At 40.1% G+C, this 27,913-nt stretch overlaps 2 protein-coding genes across 2 annotated transcripts in view; one reads left to right on the forward strand and one right to left on the reverse strand.

The window, feature by feature from the left end:
• Window positions 1-27,747, forward strand: LOC139161818 (GRB10-interacting GYF protein 2-like). Its single transcript, XM_070741442.1, has 3 exons — window positions 1-90; window positions 23,842-24,940; window positions 27,527-27,747. The coding sequence occupies exon 2, from the start codon at window positions 23,857-23,859 to the stop codon at window positions 24,922-24,924; it is 1,068 nt and encodes a 355-aa protein (XP_070597543.1). The 5' UTR covers window positions 1-90; window positions 23,842-23,856; the 3' UTR covers window positions 24,925-24,940; window positions 27,527-27,747.
• LOC139161825 (transmembrane protein 247-like) overlaps window positions 2,044-27,913 on the reverse strand; it is a 47,746-nt gene continuing 21,876 nt past the window's right edge. Inside the window, exons 2-4 of the mRNA XM_070741455.1 lie at window positions 10,518-10,748; window positions 6,286-6,621; window positions 2,044-2,532 (exon numbers count right to left, since the gene is read on the reverse strand). Coding sequence (XP_070597556.1) covers window positions 2,305-2,532; window positions 6,286-6,621; window positions 10,518-10,589 — 636 coding nt within the window. The 5' untranslated portion in view covers window positions 10,590-10,748 and the 3' untranslated portion in view covers window positions 2,044-2,304. The remainder of the gene's footprint in view (window positions 2,533-6,285; window positions 6,622-10,517; window positions 10,749-27,913) is intronic.

Here is a 27,913-nt window from a genome sequence, read left to right on the forward strand (position 1 = left end):
GATAAATCAGCTTCTGTGTGTGCATGTGCATGTATCAAAGACATTTGTGTGTATAAGTTTACCTGATCTTGTTTTACCAGAGTTATTAAGGTCAGTGGGGCATTTGTAAAGAGGCTAATTTTACTATTACTTTATTAGTCTAATTGCCTTTGTTGATAAAATGCACTGTATCATCCAATCACACTGGCTGGCTTCACTCAATCCACTGAGCCACGAATGAATTAATTACATTTTAGAATAGAATAGAATTCTTTATTGGCTAAGTGTGATTGGACACACAAGGAATTTGTCTTGCTGCATATGCTCTCAGTGCACATAAAAGAAAAAAACCTTTTAAACACCTGGGGGACATTAGATAATTTAGTTTTTCTTCAGTTCTATTCTACTAATGCAAGTGTGTTTTCTATGGTTGAATTTCACTTGGAATTTAATGTTTAATATGTGGTCCACTTAAAAAATAGTTTATTTAGTTAGTTAGTTAGTTAGTTAGTTAGTTAGTTAGTTAGTTAGTTAGTTAGTTAGTTGGTTAGTTAGTTAGTCCAATACAGTGGTACCTCTACTTACGAACTGAATTCATTCCATGACCAGGTTCTTAAATAGTAAAGTTTGTAAGAAACAATTTTTCCCACAGGAATCAATGTAAAAGCAAATAATGCATGTGATTGGGGAAACCACAGGGAGGATGGAGGCCCTGTTTCCTCCCAGGAGATTCCTAGAGAGGCCCCATGGAGGCTTCTCCCTGCCTTTTCCAGCCCTGTTTCCTCCCAGGAGATTCCTAGAGAGGCCCCACAAAGGCTTCTCCCTACCTTTTCCGGTTACAGTTTTGGAGGCTCGGATTTGTAAGTGGAAAATAATTCTTGAGAAGAGGCAAAAAAAATCTTGAACATCCGGATCTTATCTAGAAAAGTTCATAAGTAGAGGCATTCATAGGTAGAGGTACCACTGTACTTCTTCCTCAAAGCATCAATATGCAAGAATGCAGCTGCGAGAGCAATCATGGGCTTCCCTAGGTATGCTCATGTTACACCAACACTCCGCAGTCTGCATTGGTTGCCGATCAATTTCCGGTCACAATTCAAAGTGTTGGTTATGACCTATAAAGCCCTTCATGGCATTGGACCAGAATATCTCCGGGACTGCCTTTTGCCGCAAGAATCCCAGCGACCGATTAGGTCCCACAGAGTTGGCCTTCTCCGGGTCCCGTCATCTGGTGGGTCCCAGGGGAAGAGCCTTCTCTGTGGCGGCCCCGACGCTCTGGAACCAGCTCCCCCCAGAGATTAGAACTGCCCCCACCCTCCTTGCCTTCCGTAAACTCCTTAAAACTCACCTCTGCCGTCAGGCATGGGGGAATTGAGGCATTTCCCCCCTCCCCTAGGCCTATACTATTTATGTATGGTATGTCTGTGTGTATGTCTGGTTTAATAATGGGGTTTTTAAATGTTTTTTAAATTTATTAGATTTGTCATGAATTGTTTAATTGTATGCTGTGAGCTGTCCTGAGTCTACGGAGAGGGGCGGTGTACAAATCTAATAAATAGATAGATAGATAGATAGATAGATAGATAGATAGATAGATAGATAGATAGATAGATAGATAGATAGATCGATCGATCGATCGATCGATAGATGATAGATAGATGATAGATAGTTAGATAGATAGATAGATGATAGATAGATAGATAGATAGATAGATAGATAGATAGATAGATAGATAGATAGATAGATGATAGATAGATAGATAGATAGATAGATGATAGATAGATAGATAGATAGATAGATAGATAGATATAAGATAGATAGATAGATAGATAGATAGATAGATAGATAGATAGATAGATGATAGATAGATAGATGATAGATAGATAGATAGATAGATAGATAGATAGATGATAGATAGATAGATGATAGATAGATAGATAGATAGATAGATGATAGATAGATAGATAGATAGATAGATAGATAGATGATAGATAGATAGATAGATGATAGATAGATAGATAGATAGATAGATAGATAGATAGATAGATAGATAGGTATCCACAATTTTTTTTCAAATTCCATGTCAATTTATTAATATTGAAGACTGAATGCTCAGATGGAGGGCAGCTCTTTAAAAAGCCTTAAAAGGGGGAGAGGGGAGGGGGATATAACATTCAAGAAAGAAGATACCGTGAATTCCTTCAACAGCCAAACCAAAACCTGCATTCATCAGGCACACTAGGAAACAAGCAAGGGCAAAAGAATAAGGGCAAAGAGATGAGACACATAAACTTCAGTGAGCCACCTTCCTCTTGTTTCTGTTGCTTAGAGTCTGCTGCTGTTCCAAGGTTGTTTTTTTCTCTGTTTGTAATCCATGAGAATCTTCAAGAAACCAAGATACACCAAAATGCCATAGCAGAATATGTGATGCTTTGTAATAAAATAGAAAACCAGCTCCCTTGCTGTGTAAATAACATGGATAAAGATGAAGCAGAAAAAAAATAGGGCATACTGGTTCTGGGGCCGGAATAATTCGTGGAGCTGTTGTCCAATCTGTAAGGGAAAAGAACAAAAAAGAAACAACGGTGAAGTTGTTAATAGGCCCGTGTGTTTGAGGCAAATTTCAAAAAAAAGGGAGCAACAGTGTTTGTAAAATATTTATATTTCCTTAATGTATAGCATACTTCAATCGCAACAACACAAGAGCACGCAACAGATTCAAACTTAATATTAACCGCTCCAAACTTGACTGTAAAAAATATGACTTCAGCAACCGAGTTGTCGAAGCATGGAACTCATTACCTGACTCAGTAGTGTCAACCCCTAACCCCCAATATTTTTCCCTTAGACTATCCATGATTGAGCTCTCCAGGTTCCTTAGAGGTCAGTAAGGGGCGTGCATAAGTGCACCAGTGTGCCTTCCGTCCCCTGTCCAATTGTCTCTCCTTATCTCATTTATCGTTTCTTCCTTTCAAATATGTTCACCTATACTTTTATATCTTTTCTTCTATTCTTTTCTTTATTTCTTTTCTTTATTTATATTACTACATATCTATTCTCTTCAATGTGTATTATGTATTGGACAAAATTAAATAAATAAATAAAATAAAATACTGTACCTGGGGGTTAAACTACACCTATACACTTGTCATGTGTATAAATGAGCAGGTTTAGTCTGACCACTGCTAGGCTCCTTCTCCAAATTGTCTCTTCCACTGGTTGAAATATTTAAGACCTTAAAGATGCCAAATAATAGACCCAAAGACAGGGGTGGGCTACTGCCGGGACGGGGGGGGGGACACAGTGAGGTAGCGAAAATGGAGCTCCATCCCAGAGCACCCAATTTGCACTAAAAGATGTTGAAAGAAAATGCAGGGTGTCCTGCATAAGTCCTGCATAAGTGTGGTAGTAAAAATTTTGGTAGCCCTTCACTGCCCAAAGGTAATCTTCTCAAGAGTTCCCCTATACAGTATATCATTTACCTGATAAGCTTTGCAGGAAGAAGCCACATAGAAATATACTCCTCAAAAAAATAAAGGGAACACTCAATAACACATCCTAGATCTAAATGAATGAAATATTCTCATTGAATACTTTGTTCTGTACAAAGTTGAACGTGCACAGCAGCATGTGAAATTGATTGTCAATCAGTGTTGCTTCCTAAGTAGATAGTTTGATTTCACAGAAGTTTGATTTACTTGGAGTTATATTGTGTTGTTTAAGTGTTTCCTTTATTTTTTTTGAGCAGTGTACTTTAACTAAAACTAAGTAAAAATGTTACTGCATCATAACAGTAGCTCATGCGATCAGACATGTATTGTGATACTATTTCCCCAGGAAATACAACTTGAGTAATTGAGTAATTGATGCATGGAACTCACTATCTTACTCTGTAGTATTATCACCTATCCCCCAAAACTTTACCCTTAGACTATCCACTGTTGACCTCTCCCGATTCCTAAAAGGTCAGTAAGGGGCTTACATAAGTACACCAGAGTGCCTTCCATCCCCTGTCTTAGTGTTTCTCTCTTACTAGTATCATGTATAGAAATATTGTTATAACGTTGTATACCACCAATATGTACTTGACAAAACAAACAAATATTTACTCCTTTACTTACTTCCTCTTTTTAAAAACTATCTTTGAATCCCAGCCCTTTAGAATGATGCACAACTGCCTCTGTTTGCCTTCTCAAATCGCAAGCAGTAACTTTAATAACCATAAAAATTATATTAGCTAGACTTGGGATTTTGGCATCTCAGCCATTCCCCTACATTGTCTTTGCAGCTCAAGCACAGAAGCAAAATTCTTCTGTTCTTTCCAAAGTGGAACAAAGCAATAGCAAGATAGCATCTCCCAAAGAGAAATATCCATGGGAACATGGAGATGGGCCCTGTCAAAAATCAGAAACACCAGCTTAAGTTCCCCTTTCCTTGGTTTTTAAGGCCACTTGTTTCTGAAAGCTCATGCTGGAAATTTCTTGAGGCTGCTTGTAACATAGAAACTGGAACTGCTTTGATTATTAATCCCCTTTCGTAAGAGATTGCAGAACTCTTAACAGCAGCCTTCCCCAAGTCGGTGGCTTCCAGTTGTGATGGTTTTGAAAGAGTTTTGAAAGAGGTTTATTTTATTTATTTATTTATTACTTAGATTTGTATGCCGCCCCTCTCCGAAGACTCCGAAGGTTGGTGCATTAAAGAAAGCTCTGTCGTTATTAATAAACGGTAACAACACAAGCTTAACAAACTTAAACCTACGACACCAGACTTAAAATTCTGGGCTTAGAAAACATAGACGTACGTTCCCTTCAGCATGACCTAAGCCAGTGATGGTGAACCTTTTTTCTCTCAGGTGCCGAAAGAGCGTGCATGTGCACTATTGTGCATGTGTGAGTGACCATGTGAGGCACCATAATTCAATGCCTGGGGAGGGAGAAAACAGCTTCCCCTGCCCCTCAGAAGCCCTCTGGAGGCCTGTTTACCAACTTATGGTGGGCCCAGTAGGCTTCTATTTTGCTCTCCCCAGGCTCCAAATGTTTCCCTGGAGCCAAGGGTAAAATCGCCCTCAGAGGCTCTCTGGAAGCCAAAAACGCCCTCCCAGAGCCTCTGTGTGGGCCAAAAATCAGCTGGCCAGCACACACATACACGTTGGAGCTGAGCTAGGCAACAGCTCATGTGCCAGTAGATATAGCTCCGCATGCCACCTGTAGCACCCGTGCCATAGGTTCGCCATCACTGACCTACGCATAGCTCATAAAATTAGTTGCTACAACATCCTATCTGTAAATTACTTCAGCTTCAGCCATAACAATACATGAGCACACAACAGATACAAACTTAAAGTGAACCACTCCAAACTTGGTTGCAGAAAATATGACTTCAACAACAGAGCAGTTAATGCTTGAAACTCACTACCGGACTCTGTGGTTACATCCCAAATCCCCAAAATTTTAATCTTAAACTGTCTATTGTTGACCTCACCCCATTCCTAAGAAGTCTGTAAGGGGCGTGCATAAGCACACCAGCGTGCCTATCATCCCTGTCCAAATATTCCCTTTCATTTATACCCATTTTATGTATTTAAATAATGTTACATTTATGTATATTATCAAATACATACTGGACTAATAACTAACTAACTAACCAACCAGATAGATAGATAGATAGATAGATAGATAGATAGATGGATGGATGGATGGATGGATGGATGGATGGATGGATGGATGGATGGATGGATGGATGGATGGATGGATGGACGGACAGACAGACAGACAGACAGACAGACAGACAGACAGACAGACGATGATAGATAGATAGATAGATAGATAGATGATAGATAGATAGATAGATAGATAGATAGATAGATAGATAGATAGATAGAGACAGTGAGACACAGAGAGACAGAGAGACAGAGAGACAGACAGACAGACAGACAGACAGACACAGACAGACAGACAGACAGACAGACAGAGATTTGTAAACATAGATTGTAGTATGGAACTAAGCTGTTGAAGGTTTTAATAGCTCAATACCAGCAAAGTAACCATGGCTAAGAGCAGTGATGGGCCACCAAAATTCTTACTACCACACTGTGGGCGTGGCTTATGCATTTTGCTTCACCATCTTTCAGTGCAAATTGGGTGTGCTGGGGTGGAGGTCCAAATTTTGCTACCGGAACTGCGTTCCTGGCCGTTCCCTTGGGAGCCAACCACTGGCTAAGAGTCTATTAGATTAGAGCCAGGGCACCATCAGCTTTTTGTTTTTATTAAAAGGTTTCTTATTTGCCTGTTATGCCTCCCCACTTACTGATTGAGAAGAAGACTTTTGGCGTAGCTGTTCCATTTTTTCTTCATGCAGACGTCGCTTTTCATTATCTTCATGCTTGTACTTTAGCCTAACCATGGCACCATCCAACCTCATCTTCTCCAAGTCAAGATCAGTGTTTGTGATCTGCCTTTTGTTCAGATTACCCATCCTTTCCAAACTGTTGGCCTCACCTATCCTGGGGTATATTTCCGGCAGCATAGCATTGCCCCCTCTTTGTGTGGTGATTACCATCTGCTCTGCTTGACTCTTGTTGTCTAAGATTTCTGTCATATCATCAGGAAAGTAGGAAGAACCCGGAGTCTCCCTTGCAGCATCCTGAAATTAAAAAGTATGACTTTAGTCTTTATGTTTTGCCCATAGCATTCGGCCACAGGAACTACAGGAAATATCTATCCCCCATTTCCTCCCACTTATACCTGTATGACTGTAACTTGTTGCTTGTATCCTTAAGATTCATATTAATATTGATTGTTTCCTGATTGCTTATCTGTACCCTATGATAATTATTAAGTGTTGTTCTTCATGATTATTGACAAATGTATCTTGTCTTTTTATGTACACTGAGAGCATATGCACCAAGACAAATTCCTTGTGTGTCCAATCACACTTGGCCAATGAAGAATTCTGTTCTGTTCTGTTCTGTTCTATTCTATTCTATTCTATTCTGCAGAACTACATCGAGGTCAGTTTCATCCATGTTTTCTTCTTCTCATAAGCTGACCAAACGTTTCTGTCCAAGTGCAAGCAGAACTCATTGGCCTGATAGGATCATTCCAATGGCTGAGATAATGGAGTTTTCCAGGAATAGTGAGTCATTTTCAGACAACTGGAAGCAAAAAGGAAGTTTACTTCAAAACACTTTTTTTATTCCATTGCTGTGAGAAGCAGGTGAGGTCATCTTGTATTGAATGAATATTTGGATTTTTTCCTGTCTTTCGCTGGTCTTGAAAAAAAAACCCAGCTGACAATAAGAAATAGTTGATGCATTGCCTAATCTACTTTTAAAGATGCTTCTCTTATTAATTACTGTGGGAGTGAAACCCACCTCCGGGAATCTGAGAAGAATTCCTTTATAAATGGAAAAATAATATAGGAAAATCATAAAAAGTTACCTCTTTGGCGGATGTTTGTTATTTTTATGAATTTATAACACCATCATGCTTCTTCATTTCATAGCATGACTCAGTCTGTTCAGTACCTCATGGCCATAAAGATTAACCCTACTTCCCCTGATCAATAGAATAGAATAGAATAGAATAGAATAGAATAGAATAGAATTTTATTGGCCAAGTGTGATTTGTCTTGGTGCATATGCTCTCAGCGTACATAAAATAAAATATACATTTGTCAAGAATCATGTGGTACAACACTTAATGATTGTCATAGGGGTCAAATAAGCAATGAAGAAGCAATATTAATAAAAATATTAGGATATAAGCAACAAGTTACAGTCATACAGTCAACATGGGAGGAAATGGGTAAAAGGAATGATGAGAAAAACTAGTAGAATAGAAGTGCAGATTTAGTAGAAAGTCTGACAGTGTTGAGGGAATTATTTGTTTAGTAGAGTGATGGCGTTCAGAAAAAAACTGACATTATACTTATTTAGAAATATGTACGGAACATCTTAGTTGTTTCAGATCCTATTTTATGTTAAGGAATAGCATTAAGCATATGAACTCATCTCACACATGTTGAACTTAAGCTAGTGTAGGGAAAAGAATATAGGAAAGTACAAAGGAAGAATTGCACACTGTTGTGATGGGTGCCCAAGATGCTTACCGAAGCACACAAAATTGACAGTCAGTGCTGCCTGAGAATTTCTTGACCATTTTGAGTTTGAAGGTGTTGTGGTTGGCTCTGGGCCAGCTTCTGCAATGGGGAATTTTGACGTTGCTTCAGGGGAATTTTCGGGTTCACAGAGATGTGTGTAATTGCCAGAAGATTCTGATAGTGAAGATTCATTGCCAAGGTCAGAAAGTGGGAGTCGGGAATCAGACGGAGAGAGGGGTGCAACCAGCCCATCAGTTAATGCTCCCATTAGTGAGACGTCAGACTCGGAGGAGGATTCGCTGGTAGATGCCCATATGCGCAGGCTCATGACAAGAAGGGACCAGCTGCGCAGGTATCATCGAAGATAAGGGAGAACACCTGTTGCTGAGGCAATTAGGTTAATGTGTTTGGTGATAAATTGTGTTGGGGAGTGTGCACGTGGGTATTTATCCGTTTGCCTTAATTGCTCTTTTGTTTTTGCTTTTGGCTGAATTCCAGGACTGTTATCTGGGTGAGAGAAATTTGGCTCTTCTTAAAGTGTGTGCTTTCAAAACTGTTTCGGATAAACTATTTCCATTTTTCTTCTGTGCTGGTGTGTATGTGTTTGAATTTGCATTCCTAACTCACTGGGGGGCTATTAGCGAAGAGCCCAGCATTAAAGAAGGGGAGGCTTTTCTCAACTGTATAGTGACAGGAGATGAAACTTGGGCTTAAGCAAATGTCAATCAATGCAGTACGTAATACCATACCCATTCTCCTTCAGCCAAAAACCTCAAAATTCAGCAATCGGTGAGAAAAACCTTGGGCACCTATCATGCACAAATCTTGGGCACCCATTGCAGCAGCGTTCATGCCCTTAGTGTTCAAGTAGTGTATTACAGTACGCATTTCACACTTGGAGGGATCTCTAACCTTCACCACAACGCCAGTCAATGATCTACTGACCACTGGCACGCTTGTTCTCTTCCGCTGGCTTCCCACTACATGACAGTAATATCAACTTCCCCCGTGAACATTCCCCATGAAAGCTACGTGCCTTGTAACCTTACTTTCCAGATAATCCTCGTACTACAGTAGTACCTCTAGATACGAGTTTAATTCGTTCCAGAACGGAGCTCGTATGTTGATCAGCTCGTATCTGGAACAAATGGCTTTAGACTTTGTTTTTCCCCACCGAGATAACCAGAAGCAAGGATTCTTGTGCCACCTAGTGGAAACTCGGCTCGTATCCCGAATTTGAGCTTGGGTGTCAAACAGAAATTTCACTCCCGTCGTGGCTCGTAACTTGGAATTCTCGCATGCGGAGCAGCTCGTATCTACAGGTACTACTATATTCATGTTTTTTATTTTAACAAACCTGTAATCCCTTTCATCAAAGGGAGTCAGGACAACTGAATGGAGGTGAACATTTATTGTCCAGATGCCTCTCCTGATGCCTACGCAGAGTTCACAGCATATATTTTTCTTTGCACCCAGGAGAGAAATATCTGCCTCTACCTAGGATCAAACTCACAGCCTGCTGATTGTGAGGTGAGAGCTCCACTTCCAGGTTACCTTGCCTCTATTTTATTTTTGTTATATGTCTAGGAATTCTTGTGTCATTCAAAATGAATGAATTAACTGTATCTGATCTTTTCCCACAATATGAAAAATAGAGTCCTTGTTGCAACGTGAGAAAATATTATTTTACCGAAAGAATAGTAGATGCTTGGAACAAACTTCCAGCAGACATGGTTGGTAAATCCACAGTAACTGAATTTAAACATGCCTGGGATAAACATAGATCCATCCTAAGATAAAATACAGGAAATAGTATAAGGGCAGACTAGATGGACCATGAGGTCTTTTTCTGCCGTCAATCTTCTGTGTTTCTGTGTTTCTGTGTTTTTGTGTTTCTGTGTTGCTATGTTCAGGGGACCAGAACACTGTAAAGATATTATTTGTACACTAACTACTCTTCTGTGCAATAAACTCTCTTCCTGAGCTGGCCTGGATGATTTCTGGTTTGGTACTTGTCTGAATTAAACTTCTTAAACTTTGGAATTTCATCATCCATGCAAAGGGTGCCCAACTAAGAACATATCAGGATTTCCTTCTTTAATTTTTGCATTTTGACCTTTTAGTCACCTTTCTTTCTCATGCCAAACTTGGGGGATGGATGCCAGGTTGGGGGGGCAGGTAATATGGGAGAAGCAAAAGCGACCAAACCACTACTTCAAGAGGAGCTAGGAGAACAGTATGCAGACCCAAAGGATTTCAGGAACAGAAAGTCTGAAACTCTCTGCCATCCATTCATCTATGGAGCTGATTATCGTTACAAATATGTTACTCTTTTGGGATTATTTTTACCAGAAGAGATGGCCCGTTGCCTAATGGTAAGGTAGAAAAAAAGGCAAAATGAAGACTTCCCCACAACCCTCTGCCACATTCCTTCTCACCATGTTTTCCTTCTGCTTTTTGGAATCTTTAATTGGGGTTATCTGCACAGCAAACTCAATTCCTGCCTGCATGTCTTTGAATTCCACATTGCCTCCTTGATAAAAGTATTCGGACCCTTCCAGGTTGCTCGTATGATCCAGGTCTGCTTGAATCTCCTTGTCTGTGTGGTGCACGGACTCTGTCTCAAAGTTGGAGAAATCAGAAGATGAATGGCGTTCTCTGGCTATTTCCTGAAACAGATCAGATACCGTGAGGGAGGACTTGTATATAACCCATAGAATACCAGATGTAGAATTTTAATAGAACTATAATTTTGGGATTATAAACATAAGTACAGTGATACCTTGTCTTACAAACTTAATTGGTTCCGGGACGAGGTTCTTAAGATGAAAAGTTTGTAAGACGAAACAATGTTTCCCATAGGAATCAATGGAAAAGCAATTAATGCGTGCAAGCCCAAAATTCACCCCGCCCGTTTTTGCGCTGCTGGGATTTCCCTGATGCTCCTCTCCATGGAAAACCCCACCTCTGGACCTCTGTGTTTTTGCAATGCTGCGATTTCACTTAGGCTCCCCTCACTGGAAACCCCACCTCTGGACTTCCGTTGCCAGCGAAGCGCCCGTTTTTGCACTGCTGGGATTCCCCTGCAGCATCACCAAAAACATGGAAGTCCGGAGATGGGGTTTCCCATGGAGGGGAGCCTCAGGAGAATCCCAGCAGCACAAAAACAGGTGCTTCACTGGCAACGAAAGTCCGGAGGTGGGACATCCCAGCGGCAGCGGTGGGTTTGTAAGGTGAAAATAGTTTGTAAGAAGAGGCAAAAAAATCTTAAATCCCAAGTTTGTATCTCGAAAAGATTGTATGACGAGGCGTTTGTAAGACGAGTTATCACTGTATGTAATTGTGTAATAGATATTTAGATTGATGATTTTTAGGATTTTAAGTATTAAATATATACAGTAATAATAATATATTTAATAATAATTGATGTTATAAGTAGAAATTAATAATAATAATAATATATTTAATAATTAATTGATGTTATATGTAGAAATTAATAACCAAATTAATTAACTTGGATGCCGATTGTATCGCCAGAATTTAAATGAACGGAAAGCAGTGATAGAATGAACTTTCTTTTTTATAATTATTAACCTATGAATATATATCTCCATCCGAGTTGTAAGTTTATATTTACTGTTATTTGTAAGTGTTTTTTCTCTTGTTTTGTTTTGTTTTTTCCTTTGTTTATTTGGTTGTTTGTACATATGTTTGTGTATGATTTGTTTTTAAAGAATTTCAACAAAACACATTTTTTTAAAAAGAATACCAGTTGTAAATCTTCTGCAGGAATGGAAAACCTGGCATATTCCTATCTGCTTCTCCATTGTCCTGCCAGCTGAAACTCTTGAAAGATTGAATTCTGGGAAACCATAGATTCTGCACTCTTCTTTTACAGGGGTTATCCCTGAATGTGTTGTAATTACCAAGAAGGGGGGCAACAAACATCATTAAGAAGACTCAGAATTTTATGATATTTGGCAGAAGGTATAAACTTGGTGGGATAAAAAGAAAAAGAGATAAGCTTGTTGTTATATTACTTTGAAAATTTGAAATTAATAGCAATAGCATATTAGATTGTGATTATTTACAATATAAATGTACATTTTTCCCTCTCTTATCTTCTTTATTTCAGTTTGATTTAATTTACAAGTTAAAAATTTCCATATATATTTTTATAAACCTTTAGATGTGTTTTTATGTATTATTTTATAATAGATATCTTCATACATTTTGTAGATGGTGTTAAACAACAATAAGGTCTTTCCTTTTTTTTCCCTATACAATGAAGACTTCTATTCTGAGCGGAGCGACTGTAGCTCCACTAAATATTATATGTTGTGTTTGTTATGTTTGTTTGCAAAAAATAATTTTTTAAAAAAAGTTTTTTTAAAAAAAGAAAACTTTTCCCAGGTCGTGATGACTTAAGATTTGATCCCAACTAGGGATCAAATCTTAGGAGTTATTCTCAACTACAGCTATTGAGCGCTTGGAAATGCTGTTTTAATTCCTGGCTTAATTAATTGTTCTAAAAGATTTGACATTTTTTTTAAAAGGGTGGGTCTTGTTGGCTGAAAAGCCAGCAACCCAGGTACGAAACCTGAGCACCATGTGATGGGGTAAGCTTCCAATCTTCACCACAGCTTGCTTGCTTTATCTATTTGTCTGTCTGTCTGTCTGTCTGTCTGTCTGTCTGTCTGTCTGTCTGTCTCTCTCTCTCTCAATCTATCTATCTATCTATCTATCTATCTATCTATTTATCTATATATCTATCTAATTTGTATGCCACCCAATTCTCAAAGGACTCTGGGCGGCCTACAACAAAATATCATATAAAAACAATATAAAAACAATTTTAAAATCCCTCACACATATTGTGGCCGGAACTAAAAGTAAAAGGGGTATCATTCGCTCAACGGCTCCATGCCTGCCGGCAGAGCCAGGTCTTCAAGGCTTTCCAGAAGGCCAGTAGGGTGGGGGCAGTACAGATCTCAGGGGTACAGTTGGTTCCCGAGTGGTCGTGCCACCACAGAGAAAGCCCTTCCCAGTTAGCTCTTGCCAATCTAGCAGTTCGAAAGCATACAAATGCAAGTAGATAAATAGGTACCACTTTGATGGGACCATAGCAGTGCTCGGTGATGCCATGCCAGCCACCTGACCACAGAAACAGCTTTGGGCACCACTGGCTCAACAGCCTTAAAACGGAGCTGAGCACTGCCCTCTAGAATCAACAATGACCAGCAGAGTAAAATCTGCAGGGAGTCCTTGACTTTTACTTACCTTCTTCTTATTTTCCGCCCCATCACTACAGAAAAAGTTCTAAAAGGAAAATGCATCCCTTCTTTTGACCTGTTTTCAGCAGGGCCCTTTGACATGTGCCATTCTCTACGTCAAAACTCTCCAGACAATTCACATTGTAGACCTATGATTTCACTAAGCTATTGGTTTAATCTTCCCACCAACCTGAATGGGGCCATACAAGTTTTCAACTCTGCCTGCCCTGGGCTTATGTTAATTTTGCAAATGGGTGTTATTTATACAATGCAGTGTTTCTTATTTTTTATTTAATGGATTGAAGTATTCCCTTTCCACAGGTTTTAACTTAGTAATGTATTAGAATTTCTTACCATCGTAGATCTATTCCCAGCAAGAAATGTACGTCGGTCTCTGATTTTTAGGCAACGGTCTCTATTCTCCTGTTTGCCCCATCTAGAAGTCCTAAAAGCAGCTGCCCTGATTTAATACACACGCAAACTCAGGCCCTTGATTCCCTCCTAAACTGCCACAGCAGTGATGTCAAAAAAGTTCTACACTGTGATGACAGAATTTTCTTGTTGTCATAACAGTTAAGATAAAGTGTTGCTAAGGAATAAGTGTGGATTCCTGTCCACTCACATCTCATCAAAGGAGGGTTTTTTTTAATATCTTGCTGAGAAGGACTACAAATTTATCAGCAGTCTGTGATTTGGTCTATTCAATGATGTATTTTAATTAAAGGGTTAAATAAAGTTCAGGAGAGAAGTGTTTTTAATAGGAAAGTGAACACAAGAACAAGGGGGAACAATCTGAGGTTAGTTGGGGGAAAGATTAGAAGCAACGTGAGAAAATATTATTTTACTGAAAGAGTAGTAGATCCTTGAAACAAACTTCCAGCAGACGTGATTGGTAAATCCACAGTAACTGAATTTAAACACGCCTGGGATAAACATATATCCACCCTAGGATAAAATACAGTACAGGAACTAGAATAAGGGCAGACTAGATGGACCATGAGGTCTTTTTTCTGCCACCAATCTTCTATGTTTCTAATTCGCTTAAATGTTAATCAGTCACTTTCTTCCACAATCCACACTGAGGTGTAGAAAAAGGGAATTTTCCAGATATATACACACTGCTCTCGAAAGTACAATGATGTTTTAAAGTTTTTATATTAACACTGTGCTTTTTTCTGATATATTGAATAGTGGCCTATGCACAACATACTATATAAACACTACCATACAGGCTTTTCTATGTAGGATTTTATGGATACAGTAGTTTCTTAATTGTCTCATTTCCTCTTCCCACAAGTATTCTTATCCTAGATTTGATATCTTCAGTCACTTAGAAAAGTTTCAGTATTTTCATTTCTTGGGCTTCTTTGTGAGCTCAGAGGGGAAAAATTGTTCTGATTTCAGGCTGATTCGTATAATACAAGCCTACGGAGAGGGGCGGCATACAAATCCAATAAATAAATAAATAATACTTGGAATAAAGGAATTCTCAGTGCCTCTCAAGGTAAAACATCCTCTTTATTTTCTCCTCTACATTTTAACACTGCAGGCAGTTTTCTTTCCGCATCATTTTTATCTCAGCAATTAAGTAGATAAGCTTGGAAGTAACATGAAAGACATTCCACAAGTCATTCTAAAATTTATGGCTAATTAGGGCTAGCTAGGAGTCATAAAGAAACACACATCATGCTTACGCTTCAGAGTAAGTTTGGGATGCAGCCATTCTTTTTTGCAAGATTGAACAAATTCAGCGGTTCTTCCATTTCACACCCGGATGTGACATAATTCATTCATTAATTACTCTCTAATATCTCCACCCACTTTCTTCCCAGTGTTTCTGCAACCTTCGAAAACGAGCATCCCTCCATCTGTGGTCTCCCCCATTTGAGTCACTCAAACTCATCTGTATGTCATTAATTCCGTGGTCTACACTAACATTTATGATTTATGATCTCTAAATCCCAGTCATCCTCCGAATCTGAAAACTCCTCACGCTGCAAGGGAGTACACACAACAGAAAACAACTTTTTCCTAAGCATGGAATCCCAGCACTCCAGCTATCCTTGCTTATTTCTGAACTATCCTTTCCAATTGTTCCATCAATCAAATCTCTTTGCAGACAACTAAATAAATAATCTTGTATACTCCTGTTGGGTCCTCAGCTGCAGGGACCTGTTCCATCTGCACATGGATTTAGCTTATCCAATCCTTACAGCACATAAGGGGACTGGAAACTAAAACATACGAAGAGCAGTTGCAGGAACTAATTTATTTTATTTGTTTATTTATTTATTTGTTTGTCAATCAAGCATAGGATAGTAGTTTATATAAACATAGAAACATAACATAGAAAGTACAGTGATCCCTCAATTTTCGCGGTCTCGATTTTCGCGAAACGCTACACCACGGTTTTTCAAAAAATATTAATTAAAAAATACTCCACGGTTTTTTTGCTATACCATGGTTTTTCCCACCTGATGATGTCATACATCATCACCAAGAGTCACTTCTCTGTCTGTTTTTCTTTCCTGTCATTCTCTGCTTCAATCATTTTCTCATTTCTCTTTTTTTCTCCCCTTTTTTCTATCATTTCTCTCTCTCTTTCTTCCTCTCTCACACTATCTTCCTCCCTCTCTCATCTCTTTCTTTCCTTCTCTCTCTTTCCTTCTCTCTCCCCCCCTCCACTTGCCCACGAGAAGAAAAAAAGCAACCTCTGCCAGGCAGCTCCCCTTGTGCCCCCGCTTTGTGCCTGCCAGGGTTTCTGGTGCCTTGTGCGGAATTGGTTGCGAGGTCCGCCTCCGGCTAAAGGTTGTGGCTTGGGCTGGTCGGCCTCGGAGGCGGGAGAAGGCGAAGAGCAAGCAGGGAACCCAGCGGGGTGGATGGCGGCGGCGTGTGTGTGTGTGGTGGTGGGGATAGGATAGAGAGGGACCCGGGAGAGTTCGGGTCTACCGCTTGGCCGCCGCCGAGGAGAAGCGCGGGGAGGGCGAGAGAGGGAGATCGTGGCATGCGAGGTCCCTGCAGAGCAGAGGGGGTGGCTGAGGCGGCGGAGGCGTAGCGGCGGCGGCAGCAGGCGAGCTTGGAGCCTTGCTTTGCCTCCTTCGCTGCAATAAAAACGAAGGGGTCAGACGCAGCCTCGGCAAGCCGAAGGTTTCCGCAGCTCTGACCCAGAGCAGGAAGGGCTGGTGGGGGCGGCGAATCCACCTCCCCAGCCACCGGAGGGAGATCGGGCTGGTGGGGGCTGCGAATCCACCTCCCCAGCCACCGGCTCCACCATCTGCGCATGCGCAGCCATGGAAAAAAAAGGGTGCGCATGCGCAGATGGTGTTTTTACTTCCGCACCACTATACCACGGAAAATCGATTATCGCGGGAGGTCTTGGAACGTAACCCCCGCGATAATCGAGGGATCACTGTAATGATAAAAAAGACAATAGGACAGTAGGACAGTAGGATAGAGACGGTAGGCACAATGGTGCACTTATACACATTACAGACTTTTTAGAAAAGAGGAGAGGTCAACTATAGACAATCTAAGATTGAAGAATTTGGGGTTGGGGGAAGAAACAACAGTCAGGAAGTGCATTCCAGGCGTTGATCACTCTGTTGCTGAAGTCATATTTTCTGCAGTCTAGTTTGGAGCGGTTTAAATTTAGTTTGAATCTATTACGTGTTTGTGTGTTGTTGCGGTTGAATGTGAAGTAGTCATTAACAGGAAGGATATTTTGGTATATGATTTTGTGAACTACAGTTAGATCAGTTCGGAGGCTGTGTAGTTGTAAATTGTCTAATTTCAGTATTTCAAGTCTAGCGTAGTAAGGCATTTTGTTGCGGGAGGAGGAGTGAAGGACTCTTCTTGTGAAATATTTCTGGACACTCTCAATTGTATTGATGTCTGATATGCAGACATGTCATACATATGACATATCAGACAGCTAAGTATACTCGGTCTCAGATTCCCTTTGCCTTTCTTCGTATTTTCAAAAAAACATTTGACTTTCCTTACAACAAATAACATCTGTCTGTTAAAAAGACTCCCCCTCCCCTTAATAGATACAGTTAAGCCCCTGCAAGTTGCCAGCAGTGCTGTGAGAAGAGAGCCTGGAGGAAGCTGAGTCTGGAACTTGTGACATCATTAAGACAGTTAGCCTGGAATGTAGATTTGAATAATCTGGTTTTGGAAACCAGGACAGTTGGGATCTGACTGAAGGCAAAAGGACAGATTTAATTTAATCTGTACATTTATTACTATCAAGATACTTATATCTCTCACTTTGGTATCCAGGTTCTCCATGGTAAGATCTAAACTCTTTTCAAAAATGCTCAAGGCACAATTCATTCACTTTATCCTCACAAGAGTCTTGCATGGTAGATTGGGAAGATAAACTGGGATGGGCCTCCCAAAAATTTCTCTGGGATTCATTGGGGATATTAATTGGGATTACAGTTTCCTCACATTTCACAAAAAAAAGATTCTAGCTGGTTTTATTATTTCTATACCTTTGAAAACCATGTTTAGATATTTCATGTTTTATTTGACCTTACTTTCTCTGTTTCCACATCTTCAGTTTCAAGCAAAGTGGATGTTTCCTTAGAAAGCTTGTACCATAAAATTAATAATCCAGCATCCTCCCCCCCCCCCATTTCTCTTTCCCTGTTTGATAGACTATAGACTATATATTTTTTAATTCTCCCATATCTCCTCTCTTGCAATTTAAATCTGTTGAATTTTGTCCTGCCTTTTGGGGCACGGGGAAATTAACACACACCCCAATTGTTAAGGTTGATGTAGGGTTTGATTGGATTGTGTGATTATTTTATTTTATTATAAGGGTTTTAAATTGTATTTTTAAAAATTGGATTTGTACACTGTTTATGTTGTTGTGAGATGCCCCGAGTTCTCGGAGAGGGGCGGTATACAAATCTAATAAATTATTATTATTATTATTTCAGTACAACACAGCAAACGAGATCACTATGCTGGATTTCGTATTTCATCACCAGTCGGGCGCTTCCCAAGCACCTAGGACTGCATGATGTAGCGGCGAATTATGTTTGCCGATCCCAGTAAAGCGGCCTTTTGCAATTGAGAGATGGAGATTTTGTCAATTACGATGGTTTTCAAATGTCTGCTGAGATCCTTTGGTACTGCACCCAGCATGCCAAGTACCACTGGGACCACTTTCACTGGCTTATGCCAGAGTCGTTGCAGCTCGATTATTAGATCTTCGTATTTCACTAATTTCTCTATTAATAATAATAATAATAATAATAGTAATAATAATTATTATTATTATTATTATTATTATTATTATTATTATTATTATTAAGTAGAGTAACTCTTTGTCCTCTTTTATCTTTTTTTAGTTTTTTTATCTGCCTCTCAGCGAACTATCATCTTCATATGGTGGGAGGGCTCAAATGTCACAGTGATTCTGGGATTAATTGCAGTGGTACATAATATTTTGTAATGGACATCTTTGTCTGTAAGGTCAAAAGGAAAGGTTAAGGCTAAAGGTTATCCATAATAGGAATGAAGGCAGGTGGGACCTTGCAGATGTAAAGAAGGCACTCCAAAATCAAAGTAGGAAGATGATGATGTTGCAAGCTCCTTTTCCATGGTTGTCAAGAAAACAGTATGGACATGGTTGGAATATTTAGACAAGTTTGGGTGCCAGATTCCCAGGTCAGAATGTACTCCTGTAATTATAGAACAAGGACATCCAGTTTTCATAAATGGATCTGGAGGTGATGAGAAGGCCAGACCAAAGCTGTAAGAGAGTCCTGTCACTGTGGAGGCAGTATTAAAAAAAATACTTTTTTGTACTTTTTTTTCCATGTAAAGACACATTGACACATTAACAAGGGTTTTTAGCTGTTTTAGTATTGGATTTATACATGCTGTTTTTACCACTGTTGTTAGCCGCCCCGAGTCCACGGAGAGGGGCGGCATACAAATCCAATCAATCAATCAATCAATCAATCAATCAATAAACAAACAAACAAATACATTTGTCCATGGACTCACTAGGAATAGAGGTCAATGGCATCTCACTAAGAAATAAGTTTTTAAATTTATTTTATGGACAAAAAGGGTTGGATTTTATACCACTACTCCAACAATCTTAAAAAAAATCCAGGCTTTTCTTAATCATTTATATGGAATTTCCCCACATTTCAGATGCAGAAATCCTCAGGTAGGAGAAAAATACAGAAATCTATGACCAGGATTGTGAATTAATCCTTTCTATTATATCGGTGTTTGATGGATGACCGTGCCTAACTTTTCAAACATTTAGTAAAAATGTTCATAAGATTAGCTCTAGCATAACTGGCCTGCCCCCCCCAAAAAATCCCTATGAATATTTTTAGCATTCTCACTTCGATGTCACTCATGGTTCAGGTTTTTGTAGTCCAGATATAGTAGCGCTGTATTACAGGGATCTCCAACCTTGGCAATTTTAAGACTTGTGGGCTTCAACTCCCAGAATTCCTCAGCCAGCTTTGCCTACAGTTTTTAAAGTTGCCCAGTTTGAAGACCACTGCTGTATGACATACTCCCAAAATTTCAACTGTGGTCACAGACACCTCAAGTTTGGGACTCCCTGGCTATATTCCCTAATTGTAAAGGAGGAAGGAGCTCTGATCTCAGAATAAATCATATCAGTTGCTAGAATCATCATCTTTATAAAGATCTTTCTACAACAGAATAGGAAATTCTGAATTTGTGTTGAAGAATTGGGTGGGGGGTTTTTTTTTTCATTTCACTTCACTTTCGTATGCAGTGTTTGCAATCTAGGATTAATTGACCCCCTTTGTGATTCCTATAAACAATGGCCCTATTTAGCTCAGCTAATTTCTTTCCAGGTCGACTTTCCAAATCAAAATAATGCAAATCTATTTTTCAGCTGAAACGTCTGGAGCTCCATGTAGCTTTGGAGTAGGATATTTTCCCATGGCAGAAGATTTCACCTGCCATCTCCTTCCCCTCATATAACCATGGCTTCCCGATGCCAAATGTGATTATTCACCATTCTTTTCAATTGTGAATAGAGTGATGATGCCATGCTTGCTTTCCCTCATTTCAATGGCTGCAGCATGTTTTAGCAAACTTCATTCATTCATTCATTCATTCATTCATTCATTCATTCATTCAATCAATCAATCAATCAATCAATCAATCAGTTAGTTAACCTAATTTATTTATTTATTTATTTATTTATTTATTTATTTATTTATTTATTTATTTATTTATTTATTTATTTATTTATTTATTGGATTTGTATGCCGCCCCTCTCCAGAGACCACTCATCTTACCTAAATGATTTTGAGAAGTTTGTAGCCAATTATTTAAAAATAATGATTCAAGAGTGAGAACTGTGGCATTGTGAGACAGTTTTCATGTTTTCCCATTGACCATGTGGAAGGACCACTTCCAGATGTGAGGGTCTTTGGAATTAGAGGCTGGTTGTAGTGAGGACAGTGTGGACTAGTCTGAAAGGACATCTGAGAGTTTGGAAACTGAAAACAGTGCTGTGGAAGAGAACTACATTAAAAAAAAATCATGGACACAGTGAAACTACAATTATTATTTTTTCCAGTCTATGGATCTTCTCTTGTCCTTTCACTCAGTTGACCTTTAATTTATAATATTTTAATTAATTGGATTATGTATTGGATTGTCTTTTCACTTGTTGTGAGCCGCCCCGAGTTTTCGGAGAGGGGCGGCATACAAATCCAAATAATAAATAAATAAAATAAATAAATAAATATAGTTTGTTTGTATACATCTGCTTTTTCAATGTATTTCTCCACACTTTCCATGATGGGTTTCTAGAGTGCCATTGATGAGAACTCGATATTTTCATTTGTTCAGAACAAAATCAGTTTGTTCTGGGACCTAAAACCATTTGAATGTCCTAACCATTGGAAGGTCTTAAGCATAAAACATATCAGGAAAGACTTAATGAACTCAATCTGTATAGTCTGGAGGACAGAAGGAAAAGGGGGGACATGATCGAAACATTTAAATATGTTAAAGGGTTAAAAAAGGTTCAGGGGGGAAGTGTTTTTAATAGGAAAGTGAACATAAGAACAAGGGGACACAATCTGAAGTTAATTGGGGGAAAGATCAAAAGCAACATGAGAAAATATTATTTTACTGAAAGAGTTGTAGATCCTTGGAACAAACTTCCAGCAGACATGGTTGGTAAATCCACAGTAGCTGAATTTAAACATGCCTGGGATAAACATATATCCATCCTAAGATAAAATACAGGAAATAGTATAAGGGCAGACTAGATGGACCATGAGGTCTTTTTCTGCCGTCAGTCTTCTATGTTTCTATGAATGTGTATTGCAAGGGAAGATAAACTTTTCCTTCCATATATAACAAGTGTCATTTCCAATGTCTGTTACCACTGCTAGTGCTGTCTAGAGTTGCTAGAAATATCTGGAGGGCCACAGCTTCTCCACCTCAGATATGGAGAGAAAGACTGAGATATAGAAAGCTTAGAACTACGACGCCTAAAACACGATCTAATTATTGCCCACAAAATCATATGCTGCAACGTCCTTCCTGTCAATGACTACTGCAGCTTCAACCGCAACAACACAAGAGCACGCAACAAATTCAAACTTAATATTAATCGCTCCAAGCTTGACTGTAAAAAATATGACTTTGGCAATCGAGTTGTCGAAGAGTGGAACTCATTACCGGACTCAGTAGTGTCAACCCCTAACCCCCAACATTTCACCCTTAGACTATCCACGATTGACCTCTCCAGGTTCCTAAGAGGTCAGTAAGGGGCGTACATAAGTACACTAGCCTGCCTTTCGTCCCCTGTCCAATTGTCTTTCCTTTATCTCATATTATTATTATTATTATTATTATTATTATTATTATTATTATTTATTGGATTTGTATGCTGCCCCTCTCCGCAGACTCGGGGCGGCTAACAACAGTAACAAAACAGTATAATCCAATACTAAAAACAGTTAAAACCCATTATATAAAAAAACAATCATACATAAAGACATACCATGCATAAAATTTTAAAGGCCTAGGGGGAAAATGTATCTCAATTCCCCCATGCCTGGCGGCAGGGGTGGGTTTTAAGCAGCTTACGAAAGGCAAGGAGGGTGGGGGCAATTCTAATCTCTAGGGGGAGTTGGTTCCAGAGGGCCGGGGCCACCACAGAGAAGGCCTGGATGGGTGTCAACAGACTCAAACTCAACCCGGATAAGACGGAGTGACTGTTGGTTTTGCCTCCCAAGGTCAATTCCATCTGTCCTTCCATTACCCTGGGGGGGAATTATTGACCCCCTCGGAGAGGGTCCGCAGCTTGGGCGTCCTCCTCGATCCACAGCTCACATTAGAGAACCATCTTTCAGCTGTGGCGAGGGGGCGTTTGCCCAGGTTCGCCTGGTGCACCAGTTGCGGCCATATCTGGACCGGGACTCATTACTCACAGTCACTCATGTCCTCATCACCTCGAGGTTCGACTACTGTAATGCTCTCTACATGGGGCTACCTTTGAAAAGTGTTTGGAAACTTCAGATCGTGCAGAATGCAGCTGCGAGAGCAGTCATGGGCTTACCTAGGTATGCCCATGTTTCACCAACACTCCACAGTCTGCATTGGTTGCCGATCAACTTCCGGTCACAATTCAAAGTGTTGGTTATGACCTTTAAAGCCCTTCATGGCACTGGACCAGAATATCTCCGAGACCGCCTGCTGCCGCATGAATCCCAGCGACCGATTAGGTCCCACAGAGTGGGCCTTCTCCGGGTCCCGTCAAGTAAACAATGTCGGTTGGCGGGCCCCAGGGGAAGAGCCTTCTCTGTGGCGGCCCCGCCCCTCTGGAATCAACTCCCTCCGGAGATTAGAACTGCCCCTACTCTCCTTGCCTTTCGTAAACTCCTTAAGACCCACCTCTGTCGTCAGGCATGGGGGAACTGAAACATCTCCCCCGGGCAGATACAATTTATGAATGGTATGTTTGTATGTATGTGTGTTTAGAATATGGGGTCTTTTAAATATTTTTAAACAGTAATTTAGATTTGTTGTAGATTGTTTTTTCACTTGTTGTGAGCCGCCCCGAGTCTGCAGAGAGGGGCGGCATACAAATCTAAATAATAAATAAATAAATAAAATAATAATAAAGGCTCTTCCCCTGGGTCTTGCCAAACGACATTGTTTGGTTGACGGGACCCGGAGAAGACCCACTCTGTGGGACCTAACTGGTCGCTGGGATTCATGCAGCAGAAGGCGGTCCCTGAGGTAATATCATATATCTTTTCTTCCTTTCATATATCTTCTCCTCTACTTTTATATCTTTTCTTTATATATAATACTTCATGTCTATCCTCTTGAATATGTATTGTGTATTGGACAAAATAAATAAAATAAATAAATAAATAAATAAAATAGTGTTAATTAGGCCATCTCAGAAATGTCCGAATGATGTCTTCCTCCCTTTCTTATGTTTTAGGAGGTGAGTGAAGTGATGCCAATATGTCCTGCCAACCTCTCTGCTATGACTGATAATCTGACGAATGGAGATCAGATGATGCTCTTGGAGACCCTGCAGCAGATAGAAATCATAAACAGTCCTCTGCCATTCGAGGCAGTGGTCCAAAAGGAGAAAAATGTCCACAGAGATGATACGTGTGACTACGCTGAGCAGCAGGAACAACGGAAAGCCAGGCACACGCAAACCCACGAAACTGACAGTGAGCTGGAGAGGATGCGCTTGGAGTTCGAGCTGACCGTTCTGAAGCAGCAGCATGAGGAGAACGACAAGCAACGGCTGCACGAGGAAAAGATGGAGCACATACGCCAAGGATCTCCCTCCAGGAGTGCTGCTCACGTGGAAGAGGACCAGTTTGTGGGTAAGCTGGACCCCATCACAGAAATCGAGCTGGAGAAGTTGCGCATGGAGTTCGAACTGGCCAAGTTGAAGCACATCTCTGAGGAGAACGAGAGGCAGCGACAACACGAGCAAAAACTCTATGAAGAGAAGGAGAAACAGAGGCAGCACGAGGAGAAGATGGCACAAATGCACCAGAGCCAAGGAAACCTCCAGATAGTGAGCCAGAAAGTATCTGGGTGTAGCCCTGTGGAAGCCACGGTTGAAACGGCTTCCGTGGCCTTTGCTGAGATAGGTAAAATGAGGATAGAGCTCCAGCTGGCTTTGCAGGTACAAAAGCCACCACAGGTGAAAGAAACGAAGCTCTCCAGCGAGCAAGATGGGCATCAAGAGAGCCCGAAATGTGAACAGCCATTGGAGACCACCCCCAAGGGGAAAAAAGTGGATCCGCCCACAGAGCAACGGAATGATGAGGTGACCGAACACCTGGGCCTGCAGGGGCCACGCATTGTGGTCAACGGGGCAGAGTCACAATGGTCAAGCAGCAGGCTGGACATAGCCATCGAGACCGAGCTGGAGAAGAGGCGGATGGAGTTCGAACTGACGAGGCTGAGATATGAGCATGAAGAGAACGAACGTCAGCGACAGCATGAGCAGAAAATGGAGCAGTTGCGTCAGCAAATATTAGCTAAGGATACAGCGTAGGATACACAGGGTACAGGTAAGAAAAAGAGAGCCTGCAATGTTCATATTTTGCCCTCTTTACTTGAGGATCCATGGACTCTGACCAAGGGGAGGATGGCGAATGATAAATAGTACAATTTTCCAATGGGGATGCTAGGATTAGTAGCCCAAGTGCCATTTGGTTTGAGGGGAAACCACACTGGGCATTTTTTATTATTATTATTATTATTTATTAGATTTGTATTTATTTATTTATTTATTTATTATTTAGATTTGTATGCCGCCCCTCTCCGCAGACTCGGGGCGGCTCACAGCAAGACACAACAATTCATAATAAATCCAAATAAATTTAAAATATTTAAAAAGAACCCCATTATTCTAACAAACACACACACAAACATACCATGCATAAATTGTACATGCCCGGGGGAGGTGTTTCAGTTCCCCCATGCCTGACGACAAAGGTGGGTTTTAAGGAGTTTATGGAAGGCAGGGAGAGTAGGGGCAGTTCTAATCTCTGGGGGGAGTTGGTTCCAGAGAGTCGGGGCCACCACAGCAACAGAACAATACAAATCCAATAGTTAAAAACAATTTAAAACCCTTAATATAAAAACAATCATATGTCTCATACAAACCATACGTAAAGCGGGAATTGAACTACACAATGCTCTCTCCTAACTAATAACTAACTTAACTATTGTATTTAGTGATGGCCTCCTATGGGTACGGTCAGGCGCGTAGAACCGGTAGATAAATTTTGGTCAGGTACGTAGAACTGGTAGAAAAAAAATGGATTTTTTTTTTCTTTTTTTTCCTTCTGGGCTCTGGGTATGTTTTTCCTATCGCAGTAAATGAGATTGAACATGCATAATTTTAGAAGAGCTGTGCATGTGTGTGTGTACACACACATACAGTTTATATAGTAGATAATGTACATTTTTTGTGTGCCTATGTGTAATAGATATGTACACATATGGCATATATACCTAGAATTAAATAGTATATTTTGGATGTTCAGTAATAGTAACGGAAATTGTACCTCTTTAAAATGAGGAGAGGCCAGGCACCCTAACCCAAACCCTTGACATAAGTGAAGTCAATTTGGCCACCTTTAAGCCAGTCACATGACCTTTAAGCTACCTCGGTCAAATGATCATCAAGCCACTTCCACCGGGTCACATGGCTGACAAGCCACACCCACAAAATAAGCCATGCCCACAGTGTGGTAGTAAAAAAAATTGCAGCCCTTCACTGATTGCATGTTAAGAAACTGTCTTTGGGACAAGCATAGATATTGCATAGATCTGCCAAGCATAGAGCTGTCATGGGCCTCCCAAGATATGCCCATGTCTCACCATCACTCCATGAGCTACATTGGCTGCCAATTGGTCTCTGAATGCAATTTAAAGTGTTGGTTATGACCTATAAAGCCCTACATGGCTTAGGACCAGATTACCTATGGGACCGTCTTCTGCCTCATGTATCCCAGCAGCCGGTTAAGTCCCACAAAGTTGGACCTAGGGGAAAAGCCTTCTCTGTGGTGGCCCCATCCCTTTGGAACCAACTCCCTCCAGAGATTCATACCGCCCCCACCCTCTTGGCCTTTCTCAAGGTTTTAAAAACTCACCTTTGCAGAAGACCTGGGGTCTTTCAGTGTTAACACCTTGCTCCAGCGAAGATATGGATGTATATGATGGGATGAATGTGGATGAGTATTTTTAAGAACTGAGGTTTTTAGTCTACATTTTAGATTTGGATTTCTTTTGTAGATAGATAGGTAGATAGATAGATAGATAGATAGATAGATAGATAGATAGATAGATAGATAGATAGATAGATAGATGATAGAGAGATAGATAGATAGATAGATAGATAGATAGATAGATAGATAGATAGATAGATAGATAGATAGATAGATAGATAGATGATAGAGAGAGAGAAAGAGAGAGAACAGATGTAAGCTGATTCAAAGCTTGGGAATGAATACAAGAATATACAGGTATTTCTTGACTTACAACAGTTCATTTAGTGATCATTTGAAGTTACAACGGCACTGAAAATAGTGACTTATGACTGTTTTTCAGAGTTATGACATTGGAGTATCCCCATGGTCATGTGATCAAAATTCAGATGCTCAACAACTGATTCCTATTTATGAAGGTTGCAATTTCCTGGGGACTGTGACCCCCTTTTGCAATCTTCTGACAAGAAAAGACAATGGGGAAGCCAGATTCACTTAACAAGTGCAGTGAATCACTTAACAACCAAGAAAGGTTGTAAAATGGGGCAAATCTCACTTAACAAATATTTCTTTTAGTAACAGAAATTATGAGCTAAGTTGTGGTCATAAGTCAAGTCAAGAAACTATCTTAGTTTCTATTAACTTAGTTGAAGCATTAGAAGCCTAAATCTACACCAGCAGGAATTCAATACATTAGTAGCATTGTAAACTCTAATTCATGGGAATGACTAAACGGGAATTTAGCCACATGCGCACTTCACAACTGCTTGTTGGGTTTGAGTCAATGGGGGCTTTTCTCTGGAATTACAATATGAAAGGAGTTGATTTTATGGGAACATCTCTGTACAATGTTAACACATTCATTCTTTTTCATCCCTGCAGTGCGAATGAGGAATCCGTGTAACTATTGCTGTACCCCTTCCATTAAGAGGCTGTGTTATAGGGGCTGAGGTCACTGTGTTCTGTATACCTATAATCCTTCACCTTCAATTGCCAGGGAGCATATTATAATTTGTTGAAATACTCTACTATCTGTGTATTGTGTTTTTCTTCATTAAATGTTACAGGATGTTTTGGAAAATAAAAACCTTGGTTTCAAGATGTTTCCTTGGTCAAACCTGTTTTTGGACGTTTTATGGGGAATCAACGAATTCTATGGAACTGCATACATCAAAGTGTAATTCAGTTTCCCTGGAACAATGTTATGAGTCCAGAAATGCCATAATGAAAGAATAGGTCTCCTGAAATGTATTATCTGCTTCGTACAGT

Source organism: Erythrolamprus reginae, chromosome 1 (genome assembly GCF_031021105.1).
Source record: "Erythrolamprus reginae isolate rEryReg1 chromosome 1, rEryReg1.hap1, whole genome shotgun sequence".
In the NCBI taxonomy this organism is placed as follows: domain Eukaryota; kingdom Metazoa; phylum Chordata; class Lepidosauria; order Squamata; family Dipsadidae; genus Erythrolamprus; species Erythrolamprus reginae.

Excerpts from the sequence above, each read along its gene's own strand:
- LOC139161818 (XM_070741442.1), top strand. The coding sequence starts at position 23,857 with ATGCCAATATGTCCTGCCAACCTCTCTGCTATGACTGATAATCTGACG.